This window comes from Cyprinodon tularosa, unplaced genomic scaffold (genome assembly GCF_016077235.1).
Source record: "Cyprinodon tularosa strain WSP-4 unplaced genomic scaffold, ASM1607723v1 ctg782, whole genome shotgun sequence".
In the NCBI taxonomy this organism is placed as follows: domain Eukaryota; kingdom Metazoa; phylum Chordata; class Actinopteri; order Cyprinodontiformes; family Cyprinodontidae; genus Cyprinodon; species Cyprinodon tularosa.
This window is the reverse complement of record NW_024039543.1, coordinates 20,226-46,121: the sequence shown is the minus strand read 5'-3', so window position 1 is coordinate 46,121 and position 25,896 is coordinate 20,226. Positions and strand designations below refer to the sequence as shown.

Genomic DNA, 25,896 nt, shown 5'->3' with positions numbered 1-25,896 from the left:
TCGTAAGATCCATTTATTTAAGGCTATGACCAGCAGCAGCACTGCTGCCCAGCAGACCACTTGGTGCCTGTTCATCTTCCTGGTTTCTGGATCCTCTGAGTCGGTACCGTCCGCCAGCCCTGAGGGTGAGTTAAACTGCTTTAAAAGGGAGATTATCACTGCCGTGGGAGTGAATTCTAGTCGGTGAAACATCGCCTCCGGCCTTCCTGTTTGCTAGCTCCATTTTATCTGCTAACTCTGGTGTTATAGTCTCTGTTGGCATCTCTGCTCATGCTTGATAAATCTGCTCATCCTTTTATTAATTAAAATGAAAAAGAAAAAGACATTTGAGATTTATTTTTGAAATGTACCCCAGCAAATACATACCAAAATTCAATTTGACATGTAAAATTTGAAAATGAAAAAGCATTTCCAGAAATGCATTTGAAATATGATAACAATTTGCTTCCACAGTTTATATGAAGAGACTAATTATTTACAGTCCAGCTCGTTTCCAGAGGAGTTAGAAATGTCTTTAAAAGCCTCCAAGCTGACTGCTGCCAAACAATTAACAAATAAAATACAGTAGATAACTGATAGAAAAGATATCTGGTGTTGATTTTATCTCTAAACAGCTACGCTGCAGAAACTACTGTCTAATTATTTCTTAACAAGGTGACCCCACTCTGTTCTAAGAGTAAAGAAGGAAAAGAAGTAGTAATAATAATATCTCGTATTCTTGAATTAAAACATGATTTAAGCGATCAGTGGATTCTGAAAAACTATAGAATAAGTGTCAAATGTTGATCTAGATCAGCTGTTCAACATACAGGTGATATGTCTGAATCAATAGCTCAACAGGTTTAGGGAAGCTTTGCAAAAAAATAAAATAAATAAAATACAAGTCTGGGGTCGTCTCCATAGAGATAATTTTGCCCTTGTTTTTTTTAAACAGATTTTTCACTGATGGGCAAGATAATATTATGTCCTAACTCTGAAATGACAAACATTTCCTCACTGGTAGCTCTTTGTGATGAGTTGCTTATTCATCCTTCTAATTGTACCAGTGAAGCAAACAGCATCAACTTACAGTAAAAAGTAGACAAAATAATACTCAATTGCCAGAAACTGTAATATGTGAATAATTTAAAGTTCTGCATGCAAACGAAAAAATGTGTCGTCCTCAAAACAATAGAAGGGAATAAGATGACAGCTGACTGCATGAACATGGTTACACATCATGACAGGTTCATAAATACGGCATGAAAAAGAATCACCAATAACTATGTCACATTTAAAGTACTAAAGCCCTAATTAGAGGATAAGCATCATGATAAGGTGATGGAGGGTTTTACAGTCCGTATTCCTCCAGATTCCGCTGGATCACAAGTTAATCTGTGAGACTCTGCAGATTCTGACGCTTTCAGATAATCATGATGCATTTATTTGATCCCCAAACCCTTCAGTAGACGGCCTGCTGGGTATCTTTGATATTACTGATGGGTTATCGTTTAATTAGATAAATTGGTAAATGAAATAAGTGGAAAATGAGCAGTACCTACATAAATATAGTGTCACGCAGCACTCATCATCTGAGTCTTTAGCCCATAACATAACTTGATGCAGACATGCTTTGGAGAAAATAACATGATCTTCAGAATACTATTCATATCAAGCATTTAGAAAAAAATAAATCTAAAATTATTTTAAATAGATACAATCTGAGAAAATATACCCTCAAAACTCTTTTTGATCATCGGTGCACGTTACTAAAAGTTATTACATTAACTTTAAATCATACATACAACTATGCAATAGCAGTACGAGTCACCTTAACCAGCATATTCAGAGTTTAAAGAAATACACAGGAAGTGTTCTCCATAAAAACTTGAAGTGAGCAATGTTGGGGTGCGTTCACACCGAATGCGGAACCTGCAACGATTTTGGCAGTTTCATCTTGCTAGGTTTATTCAATGATGATTATTAAATGAATGTGTTTCATATGAAACGTTGTAGAAATGAGATGCTCCACTCCTGTCTCATGATTCAGTCAGGAGACCATCCTGCCTTGTGATTGAGTCAAGAGGGGAGCGTCCTGTCTTTATGAACTGATCAGTTGTTCTGTCAGAACAACACTCTGTTTGCAACCATGTGTCATGTTCTGTTAATAAAACGCTCTGCGGAGGAGGTCCAGTGGGAGACGGTGTGTTTGAGTCTTGGGTTCAACTGTCTCTCCTTCTGCAGAAGCCGTATGAAAATCCCTTACTGTGTATTTCAGTTCTTCTTTTACAAACCCAACACATCTGATCCTGTTGGCCTTGATATTCACCTGGCCAGAGAAAGCAGGTGAAAGGCAGGAGAATGTTGATGGTTGGCTTCACCTCATCGTGGCGCAGATGGATTTACAAAGCAACTGGCCAGCTGTTTTTATTGAATATGGAGCAGGACAGAATAACACTAGAATACAAACTGGTGGATTAGAAGTTAAAGGATGGTAAAAGAAATTGCTTAAAGAGAGAAGCAAAGCCTTGGAATGAGAAACTTGGAATAAAAGGTTTTCAGTGGTCTGTAGATTAGGGATGTCCTGATCAATATTATTATTGGTTATCGGTCCCATACCAGGCAGAATTCACTGTATTCAAACCTTTTATCTCAGGGAGTAAATAAAAACTTTGCATTTTAGCTATTAGATAAAGAAAAACCTGAATCCTTGTTCTGTTTTATTCAGAGTCGGCTGAGGAGATCCATGCTGAGCCTGGAGACGTCGTCCTTCTCAGCTGTCAGTGTCTCAGAACCGGAGTCATCACAGCGCTGAAGTGGCGCCGGAACAACATGGAGGACTTTGTACTCTTCTACCGGGAAAAACGTTGTTATGAACAATACCAGAACCGTCTGTATCAGAACCGAGTTCAGATGGCGGATCCACAGATGACCAACAAGAACCTGTCCATCATCCTGTTCAACACCACTGTGAACGACACCGGAACCTACCTCTGTGATGTTGGCATCGGGACCCGGTCGCTGACCCTGAAGGTCATCCACCTGAATGTTACACCACCAACAGGTGAGAGTCTGACCTTTTTCTTCAGTTCATAATGAGGTCCATAAGGCTGAAGGCTGTCTGGATTCAGCTCTGCAGGCCACAGCTCCATTCTGGATCCATGTCTATCTGTTGACGCTGGGAAAGGTGAAGGATAGGAGCTCCAGTCTGCAGTACTCAGGTTAGGATGTTGGATCCAGGCAGAGTGGACAGGAAGTAAAGCCTCCATTAATTAGAGACTTTGAACTATCTGGACTTTACCAGCTTCTACAATGACTTTAGTAAAAGGGAACAAAAACACTTTAAGTTTATTTGTTGAGCAGATATAATACCAAGAAGGAGGCTTTAAATGAAACAGTTTCTTTTCTTTTTCTTTTCCACTTTATTTTTATGGATTTTTTACAGGTATGCAACAAGAACATGAGTGATTAATGTCCTTTAGTGAGTCATTTAGCACTTGTCACAAAAAAAACAAACAAAAAAAGCCTTAGACAAACAATAAATAATATTATATAAAAATAATTTGTTCATTTACACTTTAGACATACTGAAAGTAAAAAAAAGAAAAAAAAAAGAAAAACACTTTATGGAGTTACAACCAGTCAATTATAAGTTTATTTATGACAAATGGGGTAAAGAAGAACTAAAAAAAGAGGGAGAGATAGGGGTTCTTTATGGCTTCAGTTGTTCTAAAATGGGTTTCCAGTTTATTAAATCAAATCAAATTTTTTCTATGTGCAGGATTCCTGTAAATTCATTGATCCAAGATTCAAAATTAGGTGATCTGTCAGCCTTCCACTGCTTCAATATGCATCTTTTGGAAATCATCATCATAGGAGACCACTGTTGTTACATCACGACCCAATTTGTTAAGAGTTTCTGGATCGGGTTTTATGTTAACTTTAAGGGCACAAGAGTACCATTCAAATATTGAGGTCCAGAACCTTTGAATATTTGGACAAAGCCAAAATGGATATTGTACATTTGTCACAGAGAGGCGATGTTTGTGGGAAAATTTTATGGTTTGCATTTGTTTGCATATCTGAACCAAAATCATAGAAATGAGCAATATTTATGTCACTATAGTGTAGTATAAATGCAAAACATTAGCAGCTTTGTGCATCATTAAACATTAGCTTTGGAGAATCAGAGCAGCTCTGTCTGCTCTGACTGTATGACGAGCCTTCAGGAAGAGGAACTGCCTGTGAGACGGAGCTGAGGGCAGCAGAGAGGGAATTCAGCCTACAGGCCAGGATACCAGAGTTTAGGCTTAAGGGTTTGGAATAGGGCTGAATTATTTTGCCAAAAATCAAAATTGAGATTATTTTCAACCAATATTGCGATTTTATTAATTTTTTTTGGCGGTTGTCCTTTGCACTAAGCACAGACATGTTGATGCTTATCTCTAAGGTTTCAGTTTTTTTTAATGGCCTTGAACCTATGAGTCCAGTGTTGCAGGACTTTGCTGTTAAACTAAACTTACTTCTACTGTGATGCATTAATCTAGGTGTTAGCTGCAACTCTGTCCTCACTTCTATGTGGCAGCTGGCCCTTTAATCTTAAATCGTATTACTGCCACTTAAAGGGCTGGAGGGAGAAATGTAGTGTTTTGCTCTTGTCTGAGGGCGCAATGGAGATACTCCAAGACTGTTTTGAAAGCTCTGACAGGAACATCTTCAAGGCTGCAGCAACATATGACAACTTATTAAATATTGCTGAGTATGCCATGACTGTGACTACATAAAAAAATGCATTGTTTTGCTCCTGTGAATTTAATAATAATATCGCGCATGCTCTCCTCGAGCTCCGAGGAAGTTGGAGCGGAGCAAGACGGGAGGAACAGCGGAGGCGGGAGGTCTGGAGCACTGCGGGGCGGAGCGCTGATGGAGGATGTGGGATTTCTGGGTTAATGCGGGGGTGGGGCTCTAGGGGGATTGACGTCTGATGTGACTGTTGGCTATTTAGACAAGAAGCTAAGGAAGCTAGTTTTAAGGGAATGTTCTGGAAGGAGACAGACCTCATGCTGCCTTTTATTTCCTTTGTTGATCCTGATGCATCTAAACTAATTATTTCTGTTTCCACAGCTGCAACTGAGAAACCCAGTAAGGATGGAGGGAACGAGGATGGAGGAAACAAACGCGCGCTGATGGTGGCTCTGCCAGTCGCCCTGTTGGTCACGGGGGCTCTGGTCGCTCTGATCACCATTTACAGAAACAGGCGTCATAGAGGCAGTGTTCCAGTCAATCAGGACGACTCCTTGTGACCAGGCTGATTTTAGTTTCCCTCCCAAACAAAGACTGAGCATTAGAAAGTCCAGCAGAGCCGTAGCTGTTATATTGGTGCACTTTATTACACTACCAAGACAAAACAAAACCGAATTAGAGGAAAATATAGTTCTGGTTTTCCTCTGAAAGTATTCATAAAAAAAAAAAAAAACCCTACATTATCAGATTATGAATTAATTAATTCAATTAATAATCGGATAATGTTCCTTAAAGAAGATTTTATACAGATTTAAACCAGGTAAAACTTCTGGATAGAGCGTACAGACTGGAGAATTAGTTTTTTTTTTTATCTTACATGCAAAATATTTTTCCTTTTTCACAATTTTTGTATAATTGCTCCTCTAATGCGGGTCGCTCTGTCAGTTAAAGGCCTGATTTAGAATCTATAATCCAGTTAACGATTGATCGATTAATCGCTTGTTTCAGCCCTAAAATGAGCCGATAATCGCCTCTATAAAGCATATCACATATGACCGTTTTATGTTTAGCTTTCTGTCTGGAGAGCATAAAGTCTGTAATATTTTTTAAATCTGTGACCTCATAGAGCTTCCAGTTCTAGAGAGGCACCAGTGAATCTGTGCCAGTCAGCCAATCAGCATCTCCTGTGCCTCTGTCTCAGCTCTGCTCCTCTCAGTGTTTACAATGCATACTGAGATGTAAGGGAAGCAGCATAGCTGGACGGTTTTATTCACCTTTAGTGTTACTGTTCCCATTTGATGGTGACTTAATGTTGAAGCTGAGATGCTTCCACCAGAACAAGAGGACATGATCTGTTTACACTAGGATTAGAGCCAGTTCTGACATTAAGCTTCAGGAAAATGGTTGATTTCCAGCTCTACTGGAATCGTTGATTAGTCACCAACTGAAATAGTCTTTAGTTTAAGCCCTGATCTGGATGTTCTTACTGGAAACATTTAGAGGAAAACACCAGCTTTCACCAAATAATCCAAAGGAAAATGTGCACTTTGTATAGGAACTGTAGTGATTGTTGGTGAAGATTTTCAGTCTTCCAGGTCATTGTCATTCCCAAAAGAACCCCAAAACAATCCACTGGACTTTGTTTTTCAAGTTTAAAGACGTTTCACCTTCCATCCAGGAATCTTTTTCAATTCAAAATGTCAGGAGTACGTTCCAGGTTTATAGTGTGGCCCAAACAAAAGCTTGGTTATGGCCCAGAAATCAAAGAAAAAGAAGAGCTACCACCTCCAGATAAGACTCTGCTGTGCAGCTACACCTGGTTTCAGGACTAGAATGTTAACATTTTGGACAAAGAGGACAGGTGGTTTGAAAGGGGTGTTGAAAAGGCTTAAACAGAGGGGGTGGACTCAGGTTCAAAGCAGCGATAGAGTTGATTCCTTCCTGCTATCATCTCAACCTCCATCCCCATGAAGGGGGCCAAGACATCTCTCCTGGTCAGCCAGGACAACAATGACCATAACGACTCCCTTTTCAGAGACATAGACCAGTATCAGGTTTTGCAGGCCAACAATGACCTCAATGACTCCCCTTTATTAAGGGGCGGAGCTGTTCTCTTGGTTCAATCTGCATGTTTTCTAAGCCATAACAAGGTTTTGTTGGACTACTGTATAAATCTTAGAACTCAACTCTATTTCTGACATTTTGAATTAAAAAAGCTTCCCAGATGGGAAGAGAAACGTCTTCAAACTCGGAAACAAAGTCCAGTGGATTGTTTTTAACTTGTCGGACTGTAGCGATTGTTGTAAAAGCCAAGAAGCCTTTGCTTTGTCTTTCAGGAGGATGTGTTTCAATGCTGGAAATATTTATTGTTGAAATTTAGATCAGCTAATGACCTTTATGTTTAAGGTTGCAGAAGCATATATGAAGACTGTTATGGTCTGATGAGCACATTTGTCCTGTTCAAATATTGACTGTTTTTCTGAAATGGTGCGTTCAGACCAGACGCGGTGTCCGCGGCGAGTGCAGTGGATTCCCGTAGAATCACTATGCAAACCGTGCGGTGAAGCAGCCAGCGGTGAACTCCACACGGTGAGATGGTTCACCGCTCCTCCCTGACCTCGTGCTATTAGACGGAGCTGAGGTGTCTAACAGCAGCACCACATGGAGAGAGAGAGCGGAGCGCTGATCACTGAAGATGAGAATTCTGAATTTTTCTATGAAATCATGACTCAGCAGCCGATCAGGGACGGATTGTAGGAGGAGTTTTCATTTAAAACGGAATACAGAGAAAATGGTGTTAAAATAATAAAACAAAGGTAGAAATAAGGAGAGCTGTCAAAAGGTTTTTAGGTGGATTTTAAAAAGCTGTAGCTTTAATTTAGCCGTAGAAGGAATGTTGTTAGGAAGGAATGTCCTTCCTTACTGCCAGCCATTTTTTTTTTTTTTTTTCTAAAAATTGATGGTCTCCCCAAGGCGAATCAAAATTTTTTTATACAGAAATATTCAGCAGCAGTCTGTGAAGTTGAGTTTCACTGTGCTTTTATTGTGAAATGCTGACTGCAAAACTTTGACAGGAAACGACATGGCGTTGCCAGGGGCAACGGTAACTGTTGCGTTCAATACTAGCACAGGAATGACATGTGATGTTACGCAATAACTATATATCAGGAAATAAGCACAGCACTAACATCTGATGGGATGGTGACGTCATCAGGCATAATTAAAAATGATTCCATCTTAAAAACCAAATCGGCACAAATGATAAAGAAGCACTGAAACAGTAGGCTAGATGACTTTGATTTAATTCTGAGCTTAACGGGGGGTGGCTGACCTCGGAGTGACCTAAAAAAATAACCTTTAATATCTTTGAAACAACAGCAGCACTTATTATCTTTTTTAAATTTATGTATTTTTATTTATTTTTTACAAATGACCATTTTAAAAGCACAGACCTATAGAAGCAATAACTATTCAGGCTATTAGCTGAGTTTTTTCATCGGGTGGGGTTTCAGCCCCTATCCAGTGATCCAGTTCAGCGTATAAACTCTGTATCTGAACGCAGAGCGATGAGCTACCTGCAGGTCTGGAGGAAATCACCGCGGACACACAGTTCAGTCTGAACGCACCTTAAGCCTTAAAATGCTGTTTACAGTCTGAGGATTTATATTCTAAATGCAATGTTTAATTAAAAGTATATATATATTCCTTATTGTGTTTCAGGTGTTTTTGTTGTTTTTTCTAAAACAAAGATCATTGGTTGTTTCCAGACAGGTAGGTGGAGCTTCTAGAAGAATCCTCTGATTCTCACCTGTTGTCGGGCTTCATTCATTGTTCTAAGTGTTGTTAGTCCTCACACCTTTAAGTTATCTTTAAAGTATTTTGATTAAATCATCTCTGACAGGTTTTAGTTTTCTGTCTGAGCAGATCCAGTTTATTTGGTGAACTTTCTCCTGCTTTATAACTTTTAAGCGTTGCTGATTCTGCCATAGAAATCAGTGTCCTTTAATAGCTGCTGGATGAGCTCCACTTCCACCAGCAGAGCTCTACAGCACCACCTGCTGGGCGGATAGATGCAGAGCTCAGAGTCCTTCAACCTGTTCTGACAATTTCATTTTTGAGAAGCTTCAGCAGCAGTAACATCATCATGAATATTATATTTATTTATCAGCAGGTCTGATGTCATGCAGATGACAGAAGAGCTATATGTGTACATATTTTTTTATCTTTATTATCGTGTGTGGTTGGTTGTGCATTTATATATATATATATATATATAAATAAATAATCTGTCACTGGAGCGTGTAACAACAGTAATTTCCCTCTGGGATTATTAAAGTATTTCTGATATAGTCCCTAACCAGTGATGCCTCCAGAAATGTTTCATAGAGGGGGCAATATGGGGCCACTAAACGTCTTGTGGTGGCTCATTGAAACTAAAAACCATAATTTCAGGGTTTAAATCTACTATTGTGGTAAACCTGCCTGTAGAAATCATAAACACTGAAGTGAACATCTACTCATTTCTTGGTTTACTGTGTGCTTTTTAATGTTACCTTGCTGGCTGTGCAGAATGAGATGAAATGCTAAAGTGATGCTACTATAATTTACCCTGGGGAGTGGGGTGGCCAGTGGTGCCACTGTTCCAAACACTGCAGATATTATTGGAATCTGAGCTCAAATGTGAGCCAAACCCATTTAAAAAGGGACAGATCAAACTTTTCAATAAACCAAACATTAACAACTATGAAATTATTCACATACTCGTATTATATTAAACTGCACTAGCAATATTGACCATTTCTCTTTTTCCTCTGAGATGATTTCGGGGGGTTTATTGTACTAAACTCATTATGATTGGAGTTTTTTTTTTTCACAACTGAAGATGTTAAATATCCACTTAGCTAATACTTGCAAAAAAGGTCTGTTTTCTCTGAGAACGTGTATTAATAAGGAATTACTTTGGAGATTTATAAAGTCTAGGCTTTAATAATTATTGAGTCCACAATTTGATTATTATTATTTAATAAGAAATGCTATTACTTAGCATCAGAGCAGAGGGAGATGTTTATAGAGAACCCAAACAGGTGATATAAAGGATCATAATCTTCTGAAGCATTGAGAGGGAGGGGGATATTTTCCTGTTGCTGTGTCAAAGGATCTGTTAAAACATGGGACCAAAAACATGAAAGTAAAAGAACTGGATCCTGCAGGCTGATTATGACCCATCCTGGTAAATCCATCAAGGACTGGATGACCTACGATCTGAGCTTAATAAGAGCCACAGTGAGTAAGCTTATAGCACAAAAGATGCTGTGTAGAAAAAAAAAACTTTCTTTTTAGCAGCAGCAGCTGATGTTGCTGGTAGAAACATGTCACACATCCACCACTCATCATCCAGGCTCCTATAAAAGGAACCAGGTTGAAACATTTCAGGTTTGGAGACAGAAATTAAAAAGTCTCTGCTTGCATATCAGCAAAATCTCCTTCAACTTGTCTGATTTTATAGAAACAGATTGAATCTCTGAAGGTCTGCAGCATTAAAACTGCTCCTCTAAGGGTCAGTTGTGTTCTTTTGTGCTTCTAGATCCCAGCCTCATTTGCCGCTGTAGATCACTTTAAGCAGTTATTACAGTTGGAGCATTAGAAGATAGTGGAGCTCCTCAATCCAGATTCAAACGTCACTTTAGCGACAGAATATCCAACTTCAGGAGTTGCTTAGGCCTCCATCATAGGGTCAGTCTGTTTATATTTGTTTATATCAGTGATGGGACCAATAACACTGATGCATCAGTGCATGTGTTGATCTCTTAACAGTAAAGTCCTGTGTTGGTGCATAAATTGTTTCAATAAGGTCACATGACCGATACAGGAGCTGTTTTAGATTGAATGACGCACATCTAACAAACACATCTACCAAAAATAAAAATCGTTTGTCATCAAACGAATCAATAAATATGGAGCAGCCTCACGGCAAAGAAAAGGTTTCAGCTGAGTGGAACCTGTAGAATTAGGAAGCTGAGGAGGAGGCATATCTTGCAAGAAATAAGGTTCAAACTTATTTAACGTCCTCAGACGGGGAAATTGAGTTCTCTGGCTTATGCAACCTTAGTACATACATTTATACCTTACTAAATCACACACTCGCCGCCCAGGGGAACCAACCCACCCATTAAAGAGTTTCCTCACACATGAACATTTGCTTATTCCCAAGAAAAGCACTTCAACTTATCAAGGACACATTTTAGCCAGATAAACTCTCAGAACAGGTCTCCTGTTTACAGCAAGAAGGAGGCTGTGTGAACTTGTTCTTATCTCTCATGACCCTCCCTTCACTCTTGTCTAGAGTAGAGAGGCTGCTGCTTTCTGTCATCCCCACTCTGAACTCCCTACATAACTCAACTCCAGCTTACAGACTGGTACAAGACTTCTAAACAATCACCTCTATTCATGCAGAGAAAAAGCACACAGAAAAATTTGTATCTCATAAATAGGCAAAGGAAAAATATTCTTTTTGATCTCAGATGTATTTTAACTTTCTTAATGTGTCATCCTGTTCCTGTCAGCTATAAATCAACTTATCTGAGTTGAAATGGATTTCAAATTGGCTCTTAGTTTGCTGTTCTAATTGTAGTTTATTTAAAGAAATAAATCATAGTCCACAAACATTCTTATTCACATGTTTAATTAAATTTTCCCGTTATATTGTTTGCATCTAAAAACATCAAACATGTTTTCAGTTTAAACGAATATCTAAAAAACATATATGGCGTAAATCATATTATAGGTCAACAGAAGCGGAGAGTCTTTGTGACACACCAGTGAGAAACCTGGGTGATGAGACCCATGAAAAAGAGACCATAATAAAAGTGTCTGAGCCAAACAAGACGTCTGGTCATTATCAAACACGAATATAACATAAGGGTTCACACTTACCTCCTCTTTCAATAATAGAGAAGAAGAAAAATATGTTTCTGGTTGCTTCCTGAATGTTTTTTGTGGATGTTTGGTGGCAACCGTTACCACCATGTGGTCAAAGAGCTGTAATGTTGCTGTTCCTCCATCTTGTCTTTATTACCCCCACCAAGGAGGTTATGTTTTCATCAGTTTTTCTGTTTATCTTTTTCAAAATAACTGAAAAGGTTGCTGCTATTTTCAGAGAAGGTAGGTACTGTGACTGAAACATTAATTAAATTTTGGTGATGATCCGGATCACCAAATGGATCCGGCAATTTTTGAAAAATTCTCTGAATCTATGTATTAATTGAAGGCAAAAGTCACAATATGTTTAAAGCAATGAGCTACTTGGCTTTCAGCTGGCTTAGACATCCGCTGAAAGGGGTTTAACACTTTAAGGCTTTTGTTATTTCCATAAGGAGTTAAAAAAACAGGTAAAAATCCCCCCCAAAACACAGGAAATCTTGGGGTAAAAACTTTGTCTAAACCCGCTTGTTTTTGTTTTTATTGTTCTGGATCTCTTTCATGAAGTCAAATGAAAACTGATTAGGTTTTATGAGTGTTGTGAGTCATTCATAAAAGTTTAAAGTCTTAAATATTTCAGTCAGACCTCTGCTGGATTATTCTGTTTTGTCAGAGTTTGTTTGTGGATTGTGAACCCAAAAGAAGAGGCAGGCAGAGGTGAATTTTTAGTTGTTTTAATCAAGTGAACTGAAAAACAAAGTCCAAAACCACAGGCAACAGGAATCCAACATCCAAAAAAGAAAACACAAGTCAAAATTTTACCAAAAAAAACCTAGGAGTCATCAGGGGAAGAACTGTAACCAGGAGGAAGGCTCATAGAGACAAGTAGGAGGAAGACTGATGAGGTTAGACGATGACCCAGCAAAGAAGAACTGAACAGAGAGAGTATTTGTAGGAGACTGAAACAAGAGAGGGTTAAGGAGCAGATTAGGAGCAGGTGTGAGCAGAGCAGAAACAAGAAAGGAGCAAGAGAAAAAAGGAGAACTCAAGAGGGCAGCAGAAGGCAACAAACAAAAACCTGAGAACTGAAAATAACCAGAAAAAAACAAAAGAAAAATTAAACCACTAAGACTATAAAACATGGAGAAAAGCAAAACTGAACACTCAAAAGAAAAATTTAACCGAGCCAAGACTGATACAGTAACTAAGAATAAACCAGAGAACACAGCAAAATAAGGAATAAAACCACTAACACTAGAAAACAAGGAGTAAAACAAAACTGAACACTAAAAGGTAAATATAACAGAACCAAGACTGAGACAGTAACTGAGAAAAACCCAAGGAACACCACAAAATAAGAATTAAACTATAAAAACCTATAAAACAAAGAGCAAAGCAAAACTGAACATCAAAAGAAAAACATGATCGAAACAGAAACCAAACATGTTTAATATTTTCCAGCATATTTATTAATTCATTGGTAATAATAGGAGCAGAAATCAGACCAAATAAGCGACTTTATGATGTTAATAATGTATTAAAGGAAGCAGTAGGGCCTCTTAGATCGAATGAAAACAATCTGATTTCATGCACAACTCAACATTATTTTACAGTATGGCTCCAGGAGTGTAGATCATCAGATCTTCTTCTTCTTCCATCTCATTGTAGAGAACAGTAGTGAAGCACAGCTGACTGGGAGCTGAGGATCAAAAGGGGAGAAAGAAACGCCACGTCAACATTCCAAGAACTTCCTTCTTCCATCTTAAAGTTGTTGCTCCTCTCTGTCCATCTCTCTCCCTGCTGAGGTTCTCATCCAAGCCTTCATCTCCTCCAGATTAGATTATTGCAGCATTGTTCTGTTTAGTTCATCGTCCAAAGTCCTCAATAAACTCCAGCAGACATCTCTATAGCTCTCCTGCTCACCCACACCTGCTCCTCTGACCACATCACCCCAGTTCTTCAGAACCTCCATGGACACCCTGGAGTCTAGTATACCAGTAGTTTCTAGTATAGCATTTGCATAGATGTTAGATTTGTTACAATCCAGGATTGATGACATAAAAACATCATTATTTTGATGTCATTTGTGTTTTTCATACAGCAAGTGGTTTATCACTCAGGCCAGATCCACCCTTCTTCTGGTGATGTTTGAATAAACAGAGACAATATTTCTTTGGTTCGTAATTAATTGCTCTCTTGATAGCCTAGCCACTGAACTGGTGAGAATAACTGGATTTTAACAGTCGGTCCAGAAGCCACCCTGAGTGTGAGAGGCATAAAATCCTGTTGACTAAACAGGTTATAGTTATAATTATTCAACTAAGAACTTTGAATTAATTTTACCCTTGACTTCAAATGATTTAAATAATTAACTACAACTCCAATTCTAGTTAATCATATATTCACAGAGATGGCAAAAGTACTCACTTTCCGTACTTGAGTAAAAGTACAGATACTTGTGTTAAAAAATACTCTGGTAAAAGTGGAATTACTGATTAAACTTCTTTACTCAAGTAAAAGTAATAAAGTACAGGCTTGTAAATTTACTTAAAGTATAAAAGTAAAAGTAGAAACCACTTTTTTCATGCCGTTGCCTACATTTTAAATGGATGTCTGCCAATAGGACTAGATCTTTGTTGTGTTCATTTTCAATCATCTCGTCGTCCATGCTACTATGCTAACGCCACCGCCACCAAGCTGCAATGATTTGCTGCAATGAAATGATTCAAAACTAAAGTAACGAGCCAATTTTTTTAAATGTAAGGAGTAGAAAGTACAGATATTTGTGTAAAAATTTAAGGAGTAGAAGTAAAAAGTCGCCATAAAAATAAGTAGTAAAGTAAAGTAAAAATATCAGAAAATTCTACTTGAGTACAGTAACGAAGTATTTGTACTTCGTTACTTCCCATCTCTGTATATTCATGATCTACAGGTAAAATATCACAAGATAATACAATAATAAAAACAATACAGACATCATATTATAATCCCAGAGCGAGAGTTAAAGTTAATAGACATTTATGTGACAGGATTTCTTTAGAAAGAGGGTCTAGCGAGGGTGTGCGTGGTCCCTGTTACTGTTTCCATTAGATTTAGAACTACTAGCCCAATCGAACAATGAATATTATCAAAGGGATGGAACATAAATTGGCTTGTTATCTAGACGACGTATTAATTCATGTGGAACAACCAACCCACTCTCTCCCAGTTTTTTCTGCAATTATTTAATATAATATTAATATAAAATATTTATGTTCTCATGCAAAAAAAGAATTAAAGAAGATATCACAAAACTAAATCTCACTCCCTTTTGAACTTCTAGCTCAAGAATTAACTATTAAGATGAACATACAGCCCAGACTGTTATATCCAAACTTTACCAGTTGAAATACATCAAACAGTTTGTAATGAATGGGACAAACTGTTATCAAGATATATTTGGTAAAGTAAAAGACCTTGAATGGGATATAAGGTCTTACAACTGGAAAAGAAAATGGGAGGTTGGGGTTTGCCTTCCCTTAGAGATTATTATATAGCGGCAAAAGCAGGAACTCTAATATACCGCTGCGACCCAACTTATAGCGCTCAATGGAAAACTATTGAAACAAAGGCGACACCCATTCCTGTACAGGCAATTTTAGCTGATGTAATTCTACAAAGTTTAAAAAAATATTATAGATAACCGGTTGATGAAAACAACTCTTAGAGTGTGGAAAACTATCATTAAAAAAATACTCTAGAGAACGGCCTGGCAATCATAAAATGAATTGCATATGACTCAGACTACTGGACATCCAGGGGAATCACTGCTATGTGCAAAATAATAAACAACAAAATCTGAGGTGATTTTGAAACATGCAAGAGAAAGTTTTCTTTGGACTATTTATCAATATTTGCCATTATTAATTGTTTTAAACTTAAAAATTAGGCCAATTACTGACAAGAATGCAAAACTAATAGAATATTTTAATAATGCCTATAAATAAAAAATTAAAGCAACAATTGCCTCACTTACCTATAAAAACCTGATAGATCTAAAAAACAATTCAACCCTAGATAACAAAGTAAGATGGGAGAGAGAGGAAACTTTAACAATAACAGAGGAGGAATGGGCAATAATGTTGAGATACCAATGGAAAATACAAGAAATCTCTACAATGGCAAGACTTTGGATGGAAAAATCTGATAAAATTCTTTATCAGACCTGCTCAGAAATTCCACTATGATGGAAATCCTCCTACATGTTGCAGAAATGCAGAAATCAAAAAGGCAAACCATTATGTCTCTGGGACTGCTCAATCATAAAAGATTACTGGAAAGAGATAAATAATATAAGATAAGAAATATTTGATGATTATTTTACTCACAGCAACTAAGAAAAACAAGATAAACCAACTTTAGACAACTGGATTGACATAACATTTAACATGTATAAAATGGAAAAAATAAAAGCTTCTCTCAATTACAAGACTGAACTATTCTGTCATCGGTGGCAGATTCAGGTAGAAAAACTTAAAAGATCTGATTTCATTTTTAGAGACCAAACTTGATTAAATCTCCTCAGCATCAACTCATTTTATACTATGTTTGTATTTTTTTTTCGTTTAGGTTTTATTTCCTCCTCATGCTCACTCACTTAACTTCCCTGAGAAAGATTATAAATCAAGGAGTATTGATTTATAATCTTTCTCAGGGAAGTTTAGTTTTATTTTTGTTTGGACTGTTACACCTTATTTGAAGTGTGCAACTCAGTCTTCTGTTGTAGAGGCCTAAGTTTATGTAAATGATATCTTCCTGAGAATCAATAAAGATGAAATATATATATATATATATATATATATATATATATATATATATATATATATATATATATATATATATATATATATATATACACTACTGTTCAAAAGTTTGGGGTCACATTGAAATGTCCTTATTTTTGAAGGAAAAGTGTCATTAATCAAGGTTTTTGTGGGTTGTTTCTGTGTTTCCTGTTTTCCTCCACCAGGTGGTGCCCTATCCTCATTGGGTCTCCTTGCAAACCTGCAGCTCATTGCCTCATTACCTGTGGAGTGCTCTTAAGCTGCTGACTGCCACTACCTCGAGGCCAGAGTGTTGCCAATACTGGGTACTCTAGCCATGCTTAGTTTAGCAGAGTCTAACCTGAGTTTTTATTTTGCCAGTTTTGGGTACTCTAGCCAAGCTGAGTTCGCTGAGTCAAACTGAGTTTTTGTCAACCTGAGTTTAACTTTGTTTTTGTCTTTGCCTCCTGGCAGGAAGTCATCCTGCAAACTGGATTTATCGGCAGTGATGGGACTAACGGCGTTGAAAGTAACGGCGTTACTAACGCCGTTACCTTCTTTTAGTAACGAGTAATCTAACTAATTACTTTGACTGTAACTATAACGCAGTTACCATTGCAGACACCCCGTTACTGCGCGTTACTCAGGTCGCACAATGAACCTTTTTTCATGATAGGACTCGTGCGCAGCTGCGTGAAGCTGACACCCCACCCACGTCAAAAAACTCTGCAAATAGACTAAGTGGTTAGTGCAACGTTAGTGCAGATTTGTGCAGAAAAAAATATTGTTTGTGCTACTTGAGATATTAAAGATTATTTTTTAGGTCATCCAGAGGTGCGCGCCTTGTCATGAGAGAGGGGAGGATGAGAATGGCTGATGTATAGTGAGATTCCGTCTGTCAGTTGGTAGGTGGGTGTTTCTGCTGGCGGGTGTTAACGTACAGCACACACAGAGAGATGGAGAGTGAGGAGCATCCAGCAGCAAACAGAGTTTTCCTGATGGAAATACCGGTGTTACGTCGAGCTGCGTTTCCCCATCAGATACGGTTTCCTCTGCATCTCCGCACAGCGCAGGCGGCACGAGTCACCGCGCAAGCGACAGGAAACGCGCATGCTCGCTAAAGGCACGCACCAGTCGCCCTGTGCTCGCGCCACAGGAGAACTATGGAGAGCGTGAACGATCAAATGAAAGGGAGAAAGATGGATGGATGGATGGATGGATGGATGGATGGATGGATGGATACTCTGCCTTCTCAACCTACTGTATTTTTTATTTTAAACATTATTTGATGGCCTTTGTGGCAGGGATGGAGATCCATATTTTATGTCACACACAGAGTATACATCTAGATAGATAGATGTATAGATAGATGTTGCAGTATCTATAACAACCCAAACACACAGGATTTCAGAATTAGACATCCCCAGTTATTAATTTCATATACTTACCAGATCTGAATGCCCTGTTAAAAAACTTCACATCTCGTTCCCCCCTGATGTCATTTGCATTGAGTTGCAATAAATGCAAAACTCTCTGCAGGTTCTTGTCTTTGTCGTCCGCTCTGTTCAGCTGGCTTTTGAATCACACCGCGAGAAGGTGGGGGCTGGGTGGTAAGGGTTACGGGGGCGAGAAACGCAAAAGTAACGCAATAGTTACTTTTACTAGTAACTAGTTACTTTTATTGTGGAGTAACTCAGTTAGCAACTCAGTTACTTTTTGGGACAAGTAACTAGTAACTATAACTTATTACTTTTTCAAAGTAACGTGCCCAACACTGTTTATCGGACCTTCACTCCCTGGAAGGATCAACAGAGCTTCAAACTGAGCTGGGGTTCCAACAGGAGGTTTGGATCCACTTTCCCCAAGAGATCGTTTGAGCTTTGCATTGAGAAAGGGATTATTCTCCACTACGACCCATTCAAGTACCACAGGAAAACTGAGTGGCAGTCAGCTTTCTCCGTTCACAAAGGAATAACCGCTGTCTGAGTAAACCCTGTCTGCCCAACATCAAACAAGACTATCACTGGAACATCCCACAAAGACTGGATTCTATTAAGGACACCTTTTGTTGGAAACCTGAGTCGGCAACCTCAACTTTCTGTTCCAGTTGAGCAGTGTTCAGAGCAGCATTGGACTCATGTCATTATTCAAATAAATCTGTTAAACTTTTCCCTGGTCTCTCTGTTTGGTCTTCTGCATTTTGGGTCAGACCTTTAATAAAATCACGACAAAAAGCACTGTACTTTTAAATAAAGATAACTTCAAACTAGTCTTAACTTTAAAGAAATACACTCTATACATTGCTAATGTGGTAAATGACTATTCTAGCTGCAAATGTCTGGTTTTTGGTGCAATATCTACATAGGTGTATAGAGGCCCATTTCCAGCAACTATCACTCCAGTGTTCTAATGGTACAATGTGTTTGCTCATTGGCTCAGAAGGCTAATTGATGATTAGAAAACCCTTGTGCAATCATGTTCACACATCTGAAAACAGTTTAGCTCGTTACAGAAGCTAAAAAACTGACCTTCCTTTGAGCAGATTGAGTTTCTGGAGCATCACATTAGAAGGGTATTCCATGCGAGAAATCACTAAGAAATTTAAGATTTCCTACAATGGTGTGTACTACTCCCTTCAGAGGACAGCACAAACAGGCTCTAACCAGAGTAGAAAAAGAAGTGGGAGGCCGTGTTGCACAACTGAGCAAGAAGATAAGTACATTAGAGTGTCTAGTTTGAGAAACAGACGCCTCACAGGTCCCCAACTGGCATCTTCATTAAATAGTACCCGCAAAACACCAGTGTCAACATCTACAGTGAAGAGGTGGCTGTGGGATTCTGGGCTTCAGGACAGAGTGGCAAAGAAAAAGCCACATATGAGACTGGCCAATAAAAGAAAAAGATTAAGATGGGCAAAAGAACACAGACATTGGAGACTGGAAAAAAGTGTTTTGGACGGATGAATCCAAGTTTGAGGTGTTTGGATCACAAAGAACGTTTGTGAGACGCAGAACAAATGAAAAGATGCTGGAAGAATGCCTGACGCCATCTGTTAAGCATGGTGGAGGTAATGTGATGGTCTGGGGTTGCTTTGGTGCTGGTAAGGTGGGAGATTCGTACAGGGTAAAAGGGATTCTGAATAAGGAAGGCTTTCACTCCATTTTGCAACGCCATGCCATACCCAGTGGACAGCGCTTGATTGGAGCCAATTTCATCCTACAACAGGACAATGACCCTAAACACACCTCCAAATTGTGCAAGAACTATTTAGAGCAGAAGCAGGCAGCTGGTATTCTATCGGTAATGGAGTGGCCAGTGCATCTGAACCCCATGGAGCTGTTGTGGGAGTAGCTTGACCGTATGGTACGCAAGAATTGCCTATCCAACCAATCCAACTTGTGGGAGCTGCTTCTGGAAGCGTGGGGTGCAATTTCTCCAGATTACCTCAACAAATTAACAGCTAGAATGCCAAAGGTCTGCAATGCTGTAATTGCTGCAAATGGAGGATTCTTTGACAAAAGCAATATTTAATGTAAAAAAAAATCTTATTTCAAATACAAATCAATATTTCTAACCTTGTCAATGTCTAGACTCTATTTTCTATTCATTTCACAACGTATGGTGGTGAATAAGTGTGACTTTTCAGGAAAACCCAAATATATATATATATATATAAATAACTTCACCCATGATATAACCCCAGTAGAAGTCCATAACTCCAAAGAAACGTGATCATGAATTTAAATATTTCATCTCCTCAAAGAGTGTTGCAGAGTGAGTATTCTCAACTTCAGGAAAAATGGTGAACACAGCACTGGGGGAAATGAGTTGATGTGGGGAGGAGGTGCTTCTAAAGCAGTGGTGCTGAAGTCCAGTCCTCAAGAGCTGGCATGCTATAACATTTACATGCATCTCTTCTCTAACACACCTGAATCTGAAGGCTCAATCATCTCCTTTAGCTCAGCAGAGGCCTGGTAATGAGCCACTCATTTGATTCAGGTGTGTTAAAAATGGGGAGCATCAAAAAATTGCAGGATAGTAGCTCTTGAGAAGTGGACTTGAGAACCTTTGTACTAAAGGGTGAGACTGTCCTTTGGTATAGTACTGTTGCCACAAGCATGGTTAGTGTGAGGGAATGCTTCTAGCCTTTCAGAGCAGTAATGTAATGATTTTCTTCTTAGTTTGGAAACAAATAATTACCTGAATAAAAGTACTTTAAAATATGTTGAAAGGCTCACAAACCCAAGTTAGTCTTAGTCTGGAGCCTAAAACCACCGACAGTGAACATCAAAGGCCTTAAAGTAGGTTTCAACCTGAGCTTTGGGCTGAAGCTGTCCGTGGTGCTGAACAGTCAGTCTGCCCTGGTTGTTGAAACGTTGAAGAACCAAAACAGAAAATATTTTTCTTTACTTTTTCTTGTATTTATTTTGATGGCCATTGGGATTATTTGCCTCTGAGTAAGGCTTTATCATTGGTGGTGTAGTTTGTAATATTTGGTTCTCTCCTCAGCCAGTTTCAAAGGGGAGGGTAATTTAGGGGTGGGAATGATTGGGAGATAGCTCTATGTGCTGTGGCTCTATTTTGTCGTGTTGCTTGATTAAAATAAAGACTTAGACATGTAGCTGATAATATCATTAAAACCAGGAAACCTGTGAAGCTGCATAATAAGATACCAAAAAGGTTTAGATTAGCAGATGGATACTCTCACTGTAAAATTATATGCTGTTTAAGAAGGCATAAAAATAATATAAATGATCACAAAACAAAGAGGATCCTGACAGAAAAACTACAACATAAACTAGGTGCCAGTCTCTCTAATGTGTTGGGTTTGACAGACATGCTGCTTTCACACATGTTCGAAGCATCAGCGTCATGATCTGATGCAGAAATAGAGCAGAAAGGGGAAGAAAAATTGTCGCACAACCCTATTAACTCTTCTTTCAGACATTAAGAATCCTGTTTTTATTTCAAATTCACAGCAAGAAATTTTGTTCTGATAGAAAATGAAAAATAACTTTTGTGAGACTTTAACAAAGGGTCAATATTACTGAGGTCCACATTGATCCAAAACTCAGAAACAGGAAGCCTGATGGCAGCAGAGTCTTTTAGAGTCAGTTAGCAGAAAAACCACAAACTGCAGCACATCGTGCAGCAAAGGAGGTGTTAGTTTAACTGTGATCTGCTGAAATATCAACCAGCTACAGACTAATATAGATTAGATACTGATCAGATGCATCATCATCAAAAGGTTAATATTTATAGACAGTGACGATGTGAAACAAACTGTATAAAACTGTTTAGTTCCCAGAAAACCTTAATGATAAACTGAACAACAGAACCAACAACAATGTCTCAATAATATATTATATATATATTATAATCTGAAAATAGAAAAGTTATGGAAACAGAATCTTAACCAAACTATAAAGCAGAAAACCTAATTTGTTAAAATAGGACCTATAAACTGTGTTCAGAGTAAATATGAAATAAATGGCCTCCTTAAACAATATATTTCAAAGGGAACTTTCTACAAATCTTTACATAATAGTCTAATTCATTGATCACCTGAAACTATTCTTATAAGACTTTTCCTGTTTTCTGTTGAATGTTCTTCTTGTTGGTCTCCCCAGTGAATCTCTTCTCAGGCTGCAGAGGGTCCAGATCTCAACTCCTCCCTACATCCACATCACTCCAGTTCTTCAGCAGCTTTTCTGGCTCCCAGTTCAATTTAGCTTCATCTACAAACTTCTTCTACCCGTTTTAATCCCCACCAGCTCCATCAGATCAGCCTCCTCCCTCCTCTCTGTTCTGTCCTCCCATCCTATCACTATGGGCTGCAGGACTTTTATTCACTCAGCTCCTCAACCCTAGAATCCACTGACCTCTGACCTCTGAAACATCACTTCTCTCTCTGTTTTAAACTGCAGATCTCTGTAGATTAGTCCGTCCTTCTTCATTCATCCTGGTGTTTTAAATCTCTAATCTTATTGTTCATTGTTGTTGTTTCAGTGTCCTGAAAGCTGCTTTTCTAAATGTTTTTTTAAACAATTTTGTCGCTGTTTCAGTTCTCAACAGCTTTTGATGATTGGTTTCTGTTTAAAACAGAATTATTAAACCAGAAAACATCATAAAAAAATTATAAAACTAACCACAGGATAATAAACACAATCTTACCTTTGCTCAGTTTGTTTTTCAGTCGTCGATGATGGGAAATCTTGACGTCTCTGTCAGGAAAATTGTCCTCTTCAACTTCTGGATGACCTGAAGGGAAATTAATTAAATAAAATACATTTATGAAATGAAACAGTTTCAGACGTTAGCTGTAAAACATGTGAAAATCCAACATAATCAGATTTTATTGTATTAATTCCTGCAGAGAACAAGTTATGCATGTAGCCATAGAAGCCTGTCTCACCCTCAGACCTTCTGCGAACACATCGTCTCACCATCAGAACCAGAACCAGCAGCAGTGGAACCACAACAATGATGGATGGAAGAGAAAGGAGCAGATAGAAAAGAGACTGGGAAGGTGGAGGAAGAGGAGGAAGAGGAGGAGGAGAAGAAAAGAGAGATAGAGGAGGAGTATTTCTGGTGGGGTCAGGGTTTGGTGGTTTATCTAAAATAAAAAGATATTCATTAAATTATCACAAAAGTACCATTGACTTAAAGTACTGATGTTTATCTTTCTGACCTTCAACAGAGATCCAGCTGGATGGAGACTCTCCATGACCCCTGATGTAACACCTGTAGAGGCCTTCATCAGAGCTGGTCACATGGTGGAGGGTCATGTGACCTTTGGGCTCAGTCCTGATGAGGGAGCCATCTTTATAGAAAGCAGCTGGGAGGTTGGAGGGAGTGGTCTTTGTTAGACAGCTCAGAATGACGTCATCTCCCTCCATCACAGGGAGGACAGGACTCTGCAGGATCACTGATCCACCTCAACACAGAGACAAACTACAGCATTTCATCCATTTCCACACAGCTTCATCAACACTAACTCCACAGTCTGATCTTACCAGTGACAGTGAGCTGGATGCTGCTGCTGGCTGCTCCCTCTCTGGACAAACACCAGTAAACTCCACTGTCTGCTGGGAGGAGGCTGCTGATGTTACAGGTAGATCCAGCTGGTTTCCCCCATCCATCTCCACACTGAGTCCTGGTTCCTCTGGTTGTGTTCCTCCATACAGTCCATCCAGCAGAGCTGTTGTTCTCCTCACAGCTCAGAGACACAGATTTATATTGAAAGAACTGAGATCTGCTGGGACTCACAGTCAGAGCAACTGGGAGGACTGGAATGAGAAAATACATGGATTTACACTATTGACAAAAATTATGTGTAGGAAATTAATCAGAATATTTATTAGTTTTAATGTTTATAGAAATGAACCAACCTTCATTTGTTATACAGCAAAGCAGCAAACAGGGAACTGAGGAGAAATTAAAGTGTTTTGTTAAAGTTTAAAATAGAAAGATTTATTCAAAAAGTATTAAATTTAACTATCTGAGATCTGTGCCTTAAAGCCAATCCTGTGTTACTAAGCGTCAAAAAGAGGGCAGTAAAGTAATTTCTCTTCCTGCTTGATGTGATGAAGATTCTTTCTTTAAATTCTCTTTTTGATCAAACTCTCAGGTTAAAACAGATAAAACAGTTAATTTACTTAAACAGCAGCTTTTTTACTCACAGAGCAGAAACTGCAGAGATGTTTCCATCATGGTGTCACTTCACGATCTGATCACTGATCGTTTCCTGCTGGAGCCTCAGAATAAAGCCCGCCTTCAGCCTGTAAATAGACATCTATGGTTAGTTCCTCTTTCTTTCTAACATAAATATATGTCCACATAACAGCTGGTTGAACAGTAAATGATGGATTATAGATCAGCAGCTTCTAGAATTGCTCCACTCACAGTAGCAGACTATAGAGCAGCTCTGCTGCTTTCTTTCTGTCTTCTTTATGAAAACTCTTTTTAATGAAAATCTATTGTTGAGGTGGATGATTGTCCTCTGTTCTATTTGATGTTCTGCAGATGGAGATATTTTAGTGTTGATACCTCTTTGGTTCTGGCTCCTTGTTTTGTTTTAATGCCATAATGTTTGATAGTTTAGGATGGACAACTCAAACCTCTGTTTTTCTTGTCTTTGTTGCTTTTAACCCGTAACTGGTTAAAAGAAGCAGGTTTAGTCAGACATTATCTTTCAATGCTGATATTTATTCCAGGAGGAGCTTTCTTGAACTTTCTGTTGGATTTTCTATAGTGTGATTTTCTATTGTGTGATTTAAATCGTGCGATAAGCAAACTGTTGTTGCTGGTTTCTGTGAAAGACTGAAAAACATCACAGCCAGTCAGCTAAGTTAGATCCTTTTATTTTTCAGAGAAAATAAACTCATTAAAATTTTAGGACTTCAGTCTTATTTTTGCAGAATCATGCGTTTAGCAGCTCTGTCCTCTGCAGCTTTTGGTTGCTGTTCTTTATGTTCACATTGAAGGCTAAAGATCTCCAGTAGCTTTAAAAGGAAGTAGATGAACCAGATGTCTGTGACTTCCTGTTTACTGTTCTGGACTTTGTGGCCTAAACTGGTTGCCATGTGACACTACTGTCAGAGTTACAGGCTGATTTGTTATTTCCGACTAATTTCAGGGTAAAACTACATTAAATTTTATGCTGGTGAGCTTTAAACAGTTCATTTGACAAACAACTTATTTTAATTCTCAGGGGAAATAAATTCTGTTTATAATCAGGCTCCTTTTTTAAGAAGTTATGTGACTAACAGAAGGAGCAGGACCAAGGCTTTCCTACTGTCCTCCATAGATATTGGGGCGTTGACCGTCTTTATGAACTTTTTAAAGGCTAAAGATCTTCAGCAGCTTTTAAATAAGGGAGATAATGTATCCGGGATCAGGAGCCAGTTTTTCACAAATAATGTTTCCACTGAACCAGAAACAGATGGTACATTTGACTTGTTATATACTTTGGATTTTCCTCCACCTTCTTCCATTACCTGTGAAGTGTCCTTCTCACTCCTCAAATTTTCTCGACCAGGTATTGTTAGTCTGCCTTTGACTTAGAGGGTAAATCTAACTCCAACCTGATCTACAAAAGCTCATAATTAAAATCAAACATTATTTGCAGCCGTTTCTTTGGTAAGATTTAGAAATCCTCACTGTGAATTGGGTTTTTATGGCGACTCTTTCTTTAGCATCATGTCACCACAAAGCATCTGTTTCTCTCTGTAACTAATGGCCTTTAGAATAAAATTTGAAAGCCAAACATTGTCTCATATTATTTTTATTGTGTATGCTGATTATACATTGACTGTATATTTAAGTCATTATTAACAGTAAGTTGTTGTTTCTGCTGCCATGTAAAGGGAATTTTGTCATTTTCTTCTCAACACATTCTGTCATAAATCTATTTTTCTATATGTGTAGAAAGCTGCCATTTAGACCTGAATTG

The 25,896-nt window shown here is 38.4% G+C and overlaps 1 protein-coding gene across 1 annotated transcript; it reads right to left on the bottom strand.

The window, feature by feature from the left end:
* Positions 1-13,090: 13,090 nt before the first annotated feature.
* LOC119773763 (Fc receptor-like protein 5) lies at positions 13,091-24,155 on the bottom strand. Its single transcript, XM_038270890.1, has 6 exons — positions 24,125-24,155; positions 23,459-23,731; positions 23,134-23,379; positions 23,022-23,058; positions 22,858-22,988; positions 13,091-13,339 (listed from the first exon to the last, which is right to left on the bottom strand). Exons 1-6 carry the CDS (start codon positions 24,153-24,155, stop codon positions 13,248-13,250), a joined length of 810 nt encoding a protein of 269 aa, XP_038126818.1. The 3' UTR covers positions 13,091-13,247.
* Positions 24,156-25,896: the final 1,741 nt, after the last annotated feature.